This window comes from Bombina bombina, chromosome 4 (assembly GCF_027579735.1).
Source record: "Bombina bombina isolate aBomBom1 chromosome 4, aBomBom1.pri, whole genome shotgun sequence".
Taxonomy (NCBI): Eukaryota; Metazoa; Chordata; class Amphibia; order Anura; family Bombinatoridae; genus Bombina; species Bombina bombina.
The window spans coordinates 11,983,368-11,997,722 of NC_069502.1; the positions used below are offsets into that span (position 1 = coordinate 11,983,368).

Here is a 14,355-nt window from a genome sequence, read left to right on the forward strand (position 1 = left end):
CTATTGTGTGACAGTGATACAGCAGGAGGGAGCTATGAGATGTCTGTATTGTGCTTACATGGGCTCATACGCTGTGTGTTATCTGCGCTATTGTGTGACAGTGATACAGCAGGAGGGAGCTATGAGATGTCTGTATTGTGCTTACATGGGCGCATACGCTGTGTGTTATCTGTGCTATTGTGTGACAGTGATACAGCAGATGGGAGCTATGAGATGTCTGTATTGTGCTTACATGGGCGCATACGCTGTGTGTTATCTGTGCTATTGTGTGACAGTGATACAGCAGGAGGGAGCTATGAGATGTCTGTATTGTGCTTACATGGGCGCATACGCTGTGTGTTATCTGTGCTATTGTGTGACAGTGATACAGCAGGAGGGAGCTATGAGATGTCTGTATTGTGCTTACATGGGCGCATGCGCTGTGTGTTATCTGCGCTATTGTTTGACATTGATACAGCAGGAGGGAGCTATGAGATGTCTGTATTGTGCTTACATGGGCGCATGCGCTGTGTGTTATCTGCGCTATTGTGTGACATTGATACAGCAGGAGGGAGCTATGAGATGTCTGTATTGTGCTTACATGGGTGCATGCGCTGTGCATATTATCTGTGCTATTGTGTGACAGTGATACAGCAGGAGGGAGCTATGAGATGTCTGTATTGTGCTTACATGGGCGCATGTGCTGTGTGTTATCTGTGCTATTGTGCGACAGTGATACAGCAGGAGGGAGCTATGAGATGTCTGTATTGTGCTTACATGGGCGCATGTGCTGTGTGTTATCTGCGCTATTGTGTGACAGTGATACAGCAGGAGGGAGCTATGAGATGTCTGTATTGTGCTTACATGGGCGCATGAGCTGTGTGTTATCTGTGCTATTGTGTGACAGTGATACAGCAGATGGGAGCTATGAGATGTCTGTATTGTGCTTACATGGGCGCATGCGCTGAGAGTATTATCTGTGCTATTGTGTGACAGTGATACAGCAGGAGGGAGCTATGAGATGTCTGTATTGTGCTTACATGGGTGCATGCGCTGTGTGTTATCTGTGCTATTGTGTGACAGTGATACAGCAGATGGGAGCTATGAGATGTCTGTATTGTGCTTACATGGGCGCATGCGCTGTGTGTTATCTGTGCTATTGTGTGACAGTGATACAGCAGATGGGAGCTATGAGATGTCTGTATTGTGCTTACATGGGCGCATGCGCTGAGAGTATTATCTGTGCTATTGTGTGACAGTGATACAGCAGGAGGGAGCTATGAGATGTCTGTATTGTGCTTACATGGGTGCATGCGCTGTGAGTTATCTGCGCTATTGTGTGACAGTGATACAGCAGGAGGGAGCTATGAGATGTCTGTATTGTGCTTACATGGGCGCATGCGCTGTGTGTTATCTGTGCTATTGTGTGACAGTGATACAGCAGGAGGGAGCTATGAGATGTCTGTATTGTGCTTACATGGGCGCATGCGCTGTGTGTTATCTGTGCTATTGTGTGACAGTGATACAGCAGGAGGGAGCTATGAGATGTCTGTATTGTGCTTACATGGGCGCATACGCTGTGTGTTATCTGTGCTATTGTGTGACAGTGATACAGCAGATGGGAGCTATGAGATGTCTGTATTGTGCTTACATGGGCGCATGCGCTGTGAGTATCATCTGTGCTATTGTGTGACAGTGATACAGCAGGAGGGAGCTATGAGATGTCTGTATTGTGCTTACATGGGCTCATACGCTGTGTGTTATCTGTGCTATTGTGTGACAGTGATACAGCAGGAGGGAGCTATGAGATGTCTGTATTGTGCTTACATGGGCGCATGCGCTGTGTGTTATCTGTGCTATTGTGTGACAGTGATACAGCAGGAGGGAGCTATGAGATGTCTGTATTGTGCTTACATCGGCTCATACGCTGTGTGTTATCTGTGCTATTGTGTGACAGTGATACAGCAGGAGGGAGCTATGAGATGTCTGTATTGTGCTTACATGGGCGCATGCGCTGAGAGTATTATCTGTGCTATTGTGTGACAGTGATACAGCAGGAGGGAGCTATGAGATGTCTGTATTGTGCTTACATGGGCGCATGTGCTGTGTGTTATCTGTGCTATTGTGTGACAGTGATACAGCAGGAGGAAGCTATGAGATGTCTGTATTGTGCTTACATGGGCGCATGCGCTGTGTGTTATCTGTGCTATTGTGTGACAGTGATACAGCAGGAGGGAGCTATGAGATGTCTGTATTGTGCTTACATGGGCGCATGCGCTGTGTGTTATCTGTGCTATTGTGTGACAGTGATACAGCAGGAGGGAGCTATGAGATGTCTGTATTGTGCTTACATGGGCGCATGCGCTGTGAGTATCATCTGTGCTATTGTGTGACAGTGATACAGCAGGAGGGAGCTATGAGATGTCTGTATTGTGCTTACATGGGCGCATGTGCTGTGTGTTATCTGTGCTATTGTGTGACAGTGATACAGCAGGAGGAAGCTATGAGATGTCTGTATTGTGCTTACATGGGCGCATGCGCTGTGTGTTATCTGTGCTATTGTGTGACAGTGATACAGCAGGAGGGAGCTATGAGATGTCTGTATTGTGCTTACATGGGCGCATGTGCTGTGTGTTATCTGTGCTATTGTGTGACAGTGATACAGCAGGAGGAAGCTATGAGATGTCTGTATTGTGCTTACATGGGCGCATGCGCTGTGCATATTATCTGTGCTATTGTGTGACAGTGATACAGCAGGAGGGAGCTATGAGATGTCTGTATTGTGCTTACATAGGCGCATGCGCTGAGAGTATTATCTGTGCTATTGTGTGACAGTGATACAGCAGGAGGGAGCTATGAGATGTCTGTATTGTGCTTACATCTGCGCATGCGCTGAGAGTATTATCTGTGCTATTGTGTGACAGTGATACAGCAGGAGGGAGCTATGAGATGTCTGTATTGTGCTTACATGGGCGCATGTGCTGTGTGTTATCTGTGCTATTGTGTGACAGTGATACAGCAGGAGGAAGCTATGAGATGTCTGTATTGTGCTTACATGGGCGCATGCGCTGTGTGTTATCTGTGCTATTGTGTGACAGTGATACAGCAGGAGGGAGCTATGAGATGTCTGTATTGTGCTTACATGGGCGCATGCGCTGTGTGTTATCTGTGCTATTGTGTGACAGTGATACAGCAGGAGGGAGCTATGAGATGTCTGTATTGTGCTTACATGGGCGCATGCGCTGAGAGTATTATCTGTGCTATTGTGTGACAGTGATACAGTAGGAGGGAGCTATGAGATGTCTGTATTGTGCTTACATGGGCGCATGCGCTGTGTGTTATCTGTGCTATTGTGTGACAGTGATACAGCAGGAGGGAGCTATGAGATGTTTCTATTGTGCTTACATGGGTGCATGCGCTGTGTGTTATCTGTGCTATTGTGTGACAGTGATACAGCAGGAGGGAGCTATGAGATGTCTGTATTGTGCTTACATGGGCGCATACGCTGTGTGTTATCTGTGCTATTGTGTGACAGTGATACAGCAGATGGGAGCTATGAGATGTCTGTATTGTGCTTACATGGGCGCATGCGCTGTGAGTATCATCTGTGCCAGTGTATGACATTGATACAGCAGGAGGGAGCTATGAGATGTCTGTATTGTGCTTACATGGGCGCATGCGCTGTGAGTATCATCTGTGCTATTGTGTGACAGTGATACAGCAGATGGGAGCTATGAGATGTCTGTATTGTGCTTACATGGGCGCATGCGCTATGAGTATCATCTGTGCCAGTGTATGACATTGATACAGCAGGAGGGAGCTATGAGATGTCTGTATTGTGCTTACATGGGCTCATACGCTGTGTGTTATCTGTGCTATTGTGTGACAGTGATACAGCAGGAGGGAGCTATGAGATGTCTGTATTGTGCTTACATGGGCGCATGCGCTGTGCATATTATCTGTGCTATTGTGTGACAGTGATACAGCAGGAGGGAGCTATGAGATGTCTGTATTGTGCTTACATAGGCGCATGCGCTGAGAGTATTATCTGTGCTATTGTGTGACAGTGATACAGCAGGAGGGAGCTATGAGATGTCTGTATTGTGCTTACATGGGCGCATGTGCTGTGTGTTATCTGCGCTATTGTGTGACAGTGATACAGCAGAAGGGAGCTATGAGATGTCTGTATTGTGCTTACATGGGCGCATGCGCTGTGTGTTATCTGTGCTATTGTGTGACAGTGATACAACAGGAGGGAGCTATGAGATGTCTGTATTGTGCTTACATGGGCTCATACGCTGTGTGTTATCTGTGCTATTGTGTGACAGTGATACAGCAGGAGGGAGCTATGAGATGTCTGTATTGTGCTTACATGGGCGCATGTGCTGTGTGTTATCTGCGCTATTGTGTGACAGTGATACAGCAGGAGGGAGCTATGAAATGTCTGTATTGTGCTTACATGGGCGCATGCGCTGTGAGTATCATCTGTGCCAGTGTATGACATTGATACAGCAGGAGGGAGCTATGAGATGTCTGTATTGTGCTTACATGGGCTCATACGCTGTGTGTTATCTGTGCTATTGTGTGACAGTGATACAGCAGGAGGGAGCTATGAGATGTCGGTATTGTGCTTACATGGGCGCATGCGCTGTGTGTTATCTGTGCTATTGTGTGACAGTGATACAGCAGGAGGGAGCTATGAGATGTCTGTATTGTGCTTACATGGGCGCATGTGCTGTGTGTTATCTGCGCTATTGTGTGACAGTGATACATCAGGAGGGAGCTATGAGATGTCTGTATTGTGCTTACATGGGCGCATGCGTTGTGTGTTATCTGTGCTATTGTGTGACAGTGATACAGCAGGAGGGAGCTATGAGATGTCTGTATTGTGCTTACATGGGCGCATACGCTGTGTGTTATCTGCGCTATTGTGTGACAGTGATACAGCAGGAGGGAGCTATGAGATGTCTGTATTGTGCTTACATCGGCGCATACGCTGTGTGTTATCTGTGCTATTGTGTGACAGTGATACAGCAGGAGGGAGCTATGAAATCTCTGTATTGTGCTTACATGGGCGCATGCGCTGTGAGTATCATCTGTGCCAGTGTATGACATTGATACAGCAGGAGGGAGCTATGAGATGTCTGTATTGTGCTTACATGGGTGCATGCGCTGTGAGTATCATCTGTGCCAGTGTATGACATTGATACAGCAGGAGGGAGCTATGAGATGTCTGTATTGTGCTTACATGGGCGCATGTGCTGTGTGTTATCTGTGCTATTGTGTGACAGTGATACAGCAGGAGGAAGCTATGAGATGTCTGTATTGTGCTTACATGGGCGCATGCGCTGTGTGTTATCTGTGCTATTGTGTGACAGTGATACAGCAGGAGGGAGCTATGAGATGTCTGTATTGTGCTTACATGGGCGCATACGCTGTGTGTTATCTGCGCTATTGTGTGACAGTGATACAGCAGGAGGGAGCTATGAGATGTCTGTATTGTGCTTACATAGGTGCATGCGCTGTGTGTTATCTGTGCTATTGTGTGACAGTGATACAGCAGAAGGGAGCTATGAGATGTCTGTATTGTGCTTACATCGGTGCATGCGCTGTGAGTATCATCTGTGCTATTGTGTGACAGTGATACAGCAGGAGGGAGCTATGAGATGTCTGTATTGTGCTTACATGGGCGCATGCGCTGTGTGTTATCTGTGCTATTGTGTGACAGTGATACAGCAGGAGGGAGCTATGAGATATCTGTATTGTGCTTACATGGGCGCATGCGCTGTGTGTTATCTGTGCTATTGTGTGACAGTGATACAGCAGGAGGGAGCTATGAGATGTCTGTATTGTGCTTACATGGGCGCATGCGGTGTGTGTTATCTGCGCTATTGTGTGACAGTGATACAGCAGGAGGGAGCTATGAGATGTCTGTATTGTGCTTACATCGGTGCATGCGCTGTGTGTTATCTGCGCTATTGTGTGACAGTGATACAGCAGAAGGGAGCTATGAGATGTCTGTATTGTGCTTACATCGGTGCATGCGCTGTGAGTATCATCTGTGCTATTGTGTGACAGTGATACAGCAGGAGGGAGCTATGAGATGTCTGTATTGTGCTTACATGGGCGCATGCGCTGTGCATATTATCTGTGCTATTGTGTGACAGTGATACAGCAGGAGGAGCTATGAGATGTCTGTATTGTGCTTACATGGGCGCATGCGCTGTGTGTTATCTGTGCTATTGTGTGACAGTGATACAGCAGGAGGGAGCTATGAGATGTCTGTATTGTGCTTACATGGGCTCATACGCTGTGTGTTATCTGTGCTATTGTGTGACAGTGATACAGCAGGAGGGAGCTATGAGATGTCTGTATTGTGCTTACATGGGCGCATGTGCTGTGTGTTATCTGTGCTATTGTGTGACAGTGAAACAGCAGGAGGGAGCTATGAGATGTCTGTATTGTGCTTACATCGGCGCATACGCTGTGTGTTATCTGTGCTATTGTGTGACAGTGATACAGCAGGAGGGAGCTATGAGATGTCTGTATTGTGCTTACATGGGCGCATGCGCTGTGTGTTATCTATGCTATTGTGTGACAGTGATACAGCAGGAGGGAGCTATGAGATGTCTGTATTGTGCTTACATGGGCGCATGCGCTGTGTGTTATCTGTGCTATTGTGTGACAGTGATACAGCAGGAGGGGAGCTATGAGATGTCTGTATTGTGCTTACATGGGCGCATGCGCTGTGTGTTATCTGTGCTATTGTGTGACAGTGATACAGCAGGAGGGAGCTATGAGATGTCTGTATTGTGCTTACATGGGCGCATGCGCTGTGTGTTATCTGCGCTATTGTGTGACAGTGATACAGCAGAAGGGAGCTATGAGATGTCTGTATTGTGCTTACATGGGCGCATGTGCTGTGTGTTATCTGCGCTATTGTGTGACAGTGATACAGCAGATGGGAGCTATGAGATGTCTGTATTGTGCTTACATAGGTGCATGCGCTGTGTGTTATCTGTGCTATTGTGTGACAGTGATACAGCAGGAGGGAGCTATGAGATGTCTGTATTGTGCTTACATGGGCGCATGCGCTGAGAGTATTATCTGTGGTATTGTGTGACAGTGATACAGCAGGAGGGAGCTATGATATGTCTGTATTGTGCTTACATGGGCGCATGCGCTGTGTGTTATCTGTGCTATTGTGTGACAGTGATACAGCAGGAGGGAGCTATGAGATGTCTGTATTGTGCTTACATGGGCGCATGTGCTGTGTGTTATCTGTGCTATTGTGTGACAGTGATACAGCAGGAGGGAGCTATGAGATGTCTGTATTGTGCTTACATGGGCGCATACGCTGTGTGTTATCTGTGCTATTGTGTGACAGTGATACAGCAGGAGGGAGCTATGAGATGTCTGTATTGTGCTTACATGGGCGCATGCGCTGTGAGTATCCTCTGTGCTATTGTGTGACAGTGATACAGCAGGAGGGAGCTATGAGATGTCTGTATTGTGCTTACATGGGCGCATGCGCTGTGTGTTATCTGCGCTATTGTGTGACAGTGATACAGCAGGAGGGAGCTATGAGATGTCTGTATTGTGCTTACATGGGCGCATGCGCTGTGTGTTATGTGTTATCTGTGCTATTGTGTGACAGTGATACAGCAGGAGGGAGCTATGAGATGTCTGTATTGTGCTTACATGGGCGCATGCGTTGTGTGTTATCTGCGCTATTGTGTGACAGTGATACAGCAGAAGGGAGCTATGAGATGTCTGTATTGTGCTTACATGGGCGCATGCGCTGTGCATATTATCTGTGCTATTGTGTGACAGTGATACAGCAGGAGGGAGCTATGAGATGTCTGTATTGTGCTTACATGGGCGCATGCGCTGTGTGTTATCTGCGCTATTGTGTGACAGTGATACAGCAGGAGGGAGCTATGAGATGTCTGTATTGTGCTTACATGGGCGCATACGCTGTGTGTTATCTGTGCTATTCTGTGACAGTGATACAGCAGGATGGAGCTATGAGATGTCTGTATTGTGCTTACATGGGCGCATGCGCTGTGTGTTATCTGTGCTATTGTGTGACAGTGATACAGCAGGAGGGAGCTATGAGATGTCTGTATTGTGCTTACATGGGCGCATGCGCTGTGTGTTATCTGTGCTATTGTGTGACAGTGATACAGCAGGAGGGAGCTATGAAATGTCTGTATTGTGCTTACATGGGCGCATACGCTGTGTGTTATCTGTGCTATTGTGTGACAGTGATACAGCAGGAGGGAGCTATGAGATGTCTGTATTGTGCTTACATGGGCGCATGCGCTGTGAGTATCCTCTGTGCTATTGTGTGACAGTGATACAGCAGGAGGGAGCTATGAGATGTCTGTATTGTGCTTACATGGGCGCATGCACTGTGTGTTATCTGCGCTATTGTGTGACAGTGATACAGCAGGAGGGAGCTATGAGATGTCTGTATTGTGCTTACATGGGCGCATGCGCTGTGTGTTATCTGTGCTATTGTGTGACAGTGATACAGCAGGAGGGAGCTATGAGATGTCTGTATTGTGCTTACATGGGCGCATGCGTTGTGTGTTATCTGCGCTATTGTGTGACAGTGATACAGCAGAAGGGAGCTATGAGATGTCTGTATTGTGCTTACATGGGCGCATGCGCTGTGCATATTATCTGTGCTATTGTGTGACAGTGATACAGCAGGAGGGAGCTATGAGATGTCTGTATTGTGCTTACATGGGCGCATGCGCTGTGTGTTATCTGCGCTATTGTGTGACAGTGATACAGCAGGAGGGAGCTATGAGATGTCTGTATTGTGCTTACATGGGCGCATGCGCTGTGTGTTATCTGTGCTATTGTGTGACAGTGATACAGCAGGAGGGAGCTATGAGATGTCTGTATTGTGCTTACATGGGCGCATACGCTGTGTGTTATCTGCGCTATTGTGTGACAGTGATACAGCAGGAGGGAGCTATGAGATGTCTGTATTGTGCTTACATGGGCGCGTGCGCTGTGAGTATCATCTGTGCCAGTGTATGACATTGATACAGCAGGAGGGAGCTATGAGATGTCTGTATTGTGCTTACATGGGCGCATGCGCTGTGAGTGTCATCTGTGCCAGTGTATGACATTGATACAGCAGGAGGGAGCTATGAGATGTCTGTATTGTGCTTACATGGGCGCATGCGCTGTGAGTATCATCTGTGCCAGTGTATGACATTGATACAGCAGGAGGGAGCTATGAGATGTCTGTATTGTGCTTACATGGGCGCATACGCTGTGTGTTATCTGTGCTATTGTGTGACAGTGATACAGCAGGAGGGAGCTATGAGATGTCTGTATTGTGCTTACATGGGCGCATACGCTGTGTGTTATCTGTGCTATTGTGTGACAGTGATACAGCAGGAGGGAGCTATGAGATGTCTGTATTGTGCTTACATGGGCGCATGCGCTGTGTGTTATCTGTGCTATTGTGTGACAGTGATACAGCAGGAGGGAGCTATGAGATGTCTGTATTGTGCTTACATGGGCGCATGCGCTGTGCGTTATCTGTGCTATTGTGTGACAGTGATACAGCAGGAGGGAGCTATGAGATGTCTGTATTGTGCTTACATGGGCGCATGCACGGTCAGTATCATCTGTGCCAGTGTATGACATTGATACAGCAGGAGGGAGCTATGAGATGTCTGTATTGTGCTTACATGGGCGCATGCGCTGTGTGTTATCTGCGCTATTGTGTGACAGTGATACAGCAGGAGGGAGCTTTGATATGTCTGTATTGTGCTTACATCGGCGCATACGCTGTGTGTTATCTGTGCTATTGTGTGACAGTGATACAGCAGGAGGGAGCTATGAGATGTCTGTATTGTGCTTACATGGGTGCATGCGCTGTGTGTTATCTGCGCTATTGTGTGACAGTGATACAGCAGGAGGGAGCTATGATATGTCTGTATTGTGCTTACATCGGTGCATGCGCTGTGTGTTATCTGTGCCAGTGTATGACATTGATACAGCAGGAGGGAGCTATGAGATGTCTGTATTGTGCTTACATGGGCGCATACGCTGTGTGTTATCTGTGCTATTGTGTGACAGTGATACAGCAGGAGGGAGCTATGAGATGTCTGTATTGTGCTTACATGGGCGCATGCGCTGTGTGTTATCTGCGCTATTGTGTGACATTGATACAGTAGGAGGGAGCTATGAGATGTCTGTATTGTGCTTACATGGGTGCATGCGCTGTGAGTTATCTGCGCTATTGTGTGACAGTGATACAGCAGGAGGGAGCTATGAGATGTCTGTATTGTGCTTACATGGGCGCATGCGCTGTGTGTTATCTGTGCTATTGTGTGACAGTGATACAGCAGATGGGAGCTATGAGATGTCTGTATTGTGCTTACATGGGCGCATGCGCTGTGTGTTATCTGCGCTATTGTGTGACATTGATACAGTAGGAGGGAGCTATGAGATCTCTGTATTGTGCTTACATGGGCGCATGCGCTGTGTGTTATCTGCGCTATTGTGTGACATTGATACAGTAGGAGGGAGCTATGAGATCTCTGTATTGTGCTTACATGGGCGCATGCGCTGTGTGTTATCTGCGCTATTGTGTGACATTGATACAGTAGGAGGGAGCTATGAGATGCCTGTATTGTGCTTACATGGGCGCATGCGCTGTGTGTTATCTGCGCTATTGTGTGACATTGATACAGTAGGAGGGAGCTATATGCTTACATAGGGGGTTGTTTCCATCATATGCTTTCTGCTCTGACCTACTACACTGTTTTCCTGTCCTTAGACATGATACCTGAGAATGCTTTAGAGGAAATGACAAAGAACCTTGATATGAGCGCTGTGCTTGCAGAGATCACCCACTGTGACCGCGAGGGAATCCGCATGATGTGAGTGACCTGGCTACTTTCCCTTGCTCCTGCTTGTAGAAATGGGAATGTTTTTGTGACGCTATGTTTTTGTGGCGTTATGGATACTAAAAGCACGGTACAGATGTGATCAGAAAATTACTGATTTCTAAGTGTCTGGCATGAAAGGTGTTAATGATTGCACTAAAACTTCCTATAAGCGGGTTAATTATTGTGCTGCAAGTGAGTGCAAAACAAAATTGCTGCTTACCTGATAAATTTATTTATTTCCAGGCATGGCGAGTCCACAAATTCATTCCATTTACTGTTGGGAATTCAACTCCTGGCCAGCAGGAGAAGGCAAAGAGCACCCCAGCAGAGCTGTTAAGTGTCACCTTACCCATAACCCCCAGTCATTAGGCTGAAGGAAAATGGAAAAAGAAGATAACACAAGGGTATAGAGGTGCCTGAGGTTTACACTAAACATTTGTCGTCTTAAAAGTAAATAAGGGCGGGTCGTGGACTCTCCATGCCCATAAATAAATAAATTTATCAGGTAAGCATACATTTTGTTTTCTTTCCTATGGAATGGAGAGTCCACAAAACATTCTAATTACTAGTGCGAGCCAATACCCAAGCTAGGGGACACAAAACATTCTAATTACTAGTGCGAGCCAATACCCAAGCTAGAGGACACAAAACATTCTAATTACTAGTGCGAGCCGATACCCAAGCTAGAGGACACAAAACATTCTAATTACTAGTGCGAGCCAATACCCAAGCTAGAGGACACAAAACATTCTAATTACTAGTGCGAGCCAATACCCAAGCTAGAGGACACAAAACATTCTAATTACTAGTGCGAACCAATACCCAAGCTAGAGGACACAAAACATTCTAATTACTAGTGCGAGCCAATACCCAAGCTAGAGGACACAAAACATTCTAATTACTAGTGCGAACCAATACCCGAGCTAGAGGACACAAAACATTCTAATTACTAGTGCGAGCCAATACCCAAGCTAGGGGACACAAAACATTCTAATTACTAGTGCGAGCCAATACCCAAGCTAGAAGACACAAAACATTCTAATTACTAGTGCGAACCAATACCCAAGCTAGAGGACACAAAACATTCTAATTACTAGTGCGAGCCAATACCCAAGCTAGGGGACACAAAACATTCTAATTACTAGTGCGAGCCAATACCCAAGCTAGAGGACACAAAACATTCTAATTACTAGTGCGAACCAATACCCAAGCTAGAGGACACAAAACATTCTAATTACTAGTGCGAGCCAATACCCAAGCTAGAGGACACAAAACATTCTAATTACTAGTGCGAACCAATACCCAAGCTAGAGGACACAAAACATTCTAATTACTAGTGCGAACCAATACCCAAGCTAGAGGACACAAAACATTCTAATTACTAGTGCGAACCAATACCCAAGCTAGAGGACACAAAACATTCTAATTACTAGTGCGAGCCGATACCCAAGCTAGAGGACACAAAACATTCTAATTACTAGTGCGAGCCAATACCCAAGCTAGAGGACACAAAACATTCTAATTACTAGTGCGAGCCAATACCCAAGCTAGAGGACACAAAACATTCTAATTACTAGTGCGAACCAATACCCAAGCTAGAGGACACAAAACATTCTAACTACTAGTGCGAACCAATACCCAAGCTAGAGGACACAAAACATTCTAACTACTAGTGCGAGCCAATACCCAAGCTAGAGGACACAAAACATTCTAATTACTAGTGCGAACCAATACCCAAGCTAGAGGACACAAAACATTCTAATTACTAGTGCGAACCAATACCCAAGCTAGAGGACACAAAACATTCTAATTAATAGTGCGAGTCAATACCCAAGCTAGGGGACACAAAACATTCTAATTAATAGTGCGAACCAATACCCAAGCTAGAGGACACAAAACATTCTAATTACTAGTGCGAACCAATACCCAAGCTAGAGGACACAAAACATTCTAATTACTAGTGCGAGCCAATACCCAAGCTAGAGGACACAAAACATTCTAATTACTAGTGCGAGCCAATACCCAAGCTAGAGGACACAAAACATTCTAATTACTAGTGCGAACCAATACCCAAGCTAGAGGACACAAAACATTCTAATTACTAGTGCGAACCAATACCCAAGCTAGAGGACACAAAACATTCTAATTACTAGTGCGAGCCAATACCCAAGCTAGGGGACACAAAACATTCTAATTACTAGTGCGAGCCAATACCCAAGCTAGAAGACACAAAACATTCTAATTACTAGTGCGAACCAATACCCAAGCTAGAGGACACAAAACATTCTAATTACTAGTGCGAGCCAATACCCAAGCTAGGGGACACAAAACATTCTAATTACTAGTGCGAGCCAATACCCAAGCTAGAGGACACAAAACATTCTAATTACTAGTGCGAACCAATACCCAAGCTAGAGGACACAAAACATTCTAATTACTAGTGCGAGCCAATACCCAAGCTAGAGGACACAAAACATTCTAATTACTAGTGCGAACCAATACCCAAGCTAGAGGACACAAAACATTCTAATTACTAGTGCGAACCAATACCCAAGCTAGAGGACACAAAACATTCTAATTACTAGTGCGAACCAATACCCAAGCTAGAGGACACAAAACATTCTAATTACTAGTGCGAGCCGATACCCAAGCTAGAGGACACAAAACATTCTAATTACTAGTGCGAGCCAATACCCAAGCTAGAGGACACAAAACATTCTAATTACTAGTGCGAGCCAATACCCAAGCTAGAGGACACAAAACATTCTAATTACTAGTGCGAACCAATACCCAAGCTAGAGGACACAAAACATTCTAACTACTAGTGCGAACCAATACCCAAGCTAGAGGACACAAAACATTCTAACTACTAGTGCGAGCCAATACCCAAGCTAGAGGACACAAAACATTCTAATTACTAGTGCGAACCAATACCCAAGCTAGAGGACACAAAACATTCTAATTACTAGTGCGAACCAATACCCAAGCTAGAGGACACAAAACATTCTAATTAATAGTGCGAGTCAATACCCAAGCTAGGGGACACAAAACATTCTAATTAATAGTGCGAACCAATACCCAAGCTAGAGGACACAAAACATTCTAATTACTAGTGCGAACCAATACCCAAGCTAGAGGACACAAAACATTCTAATTACTAGTGCGAACCAATACCCAAGCTAGAGGACACAAAACATTCTAATTACTAGTGCGAGCCAATACCCAAGCTAGAGGACACAAAACATTCTAATTACTAGTGCGAGCCAATACCCAAGCTAGAGGACATAAAACATTCTAATTACTAGTGCGAACCAATACCCAAGCTAGAGGACACAAAACATTCTAATTACTAGTGCGAACCAATACCCAAGCTAGAGGACACAAAACATTCTAATTACTAGTGCGAACCAATACCCAAGCTAGAGGACACAAAACATTCTAATTACTAGTGCGA

At 45.8% G+C, this 14,355-nt stretch overlaps 1 protein-coding gene across 2 annotated transcripts in view; it reads left to right on the forward strand.

Moving 5' to 3' along the window:
* Positions 1–14,355, forward strand: part of NRBP1 (nuclear receptor binding protein 1) — a 407,435-nt gene that overhangs the window by 218,732 nt on the left and 174,348 nt on the right. For both annotated transcript variants that reach the window (XM_053709396.1, XM_053709398.1), the window contains one exon: positions 10,790–10,892. In XM_053709396.1, the coding sequence (XP_053565371.1) occupies positions 10,790–10,892 (103 nt within the window). The remainder of the gene's footprint in view (positions 1–10,789; positions 10,893–14,355) is intronic.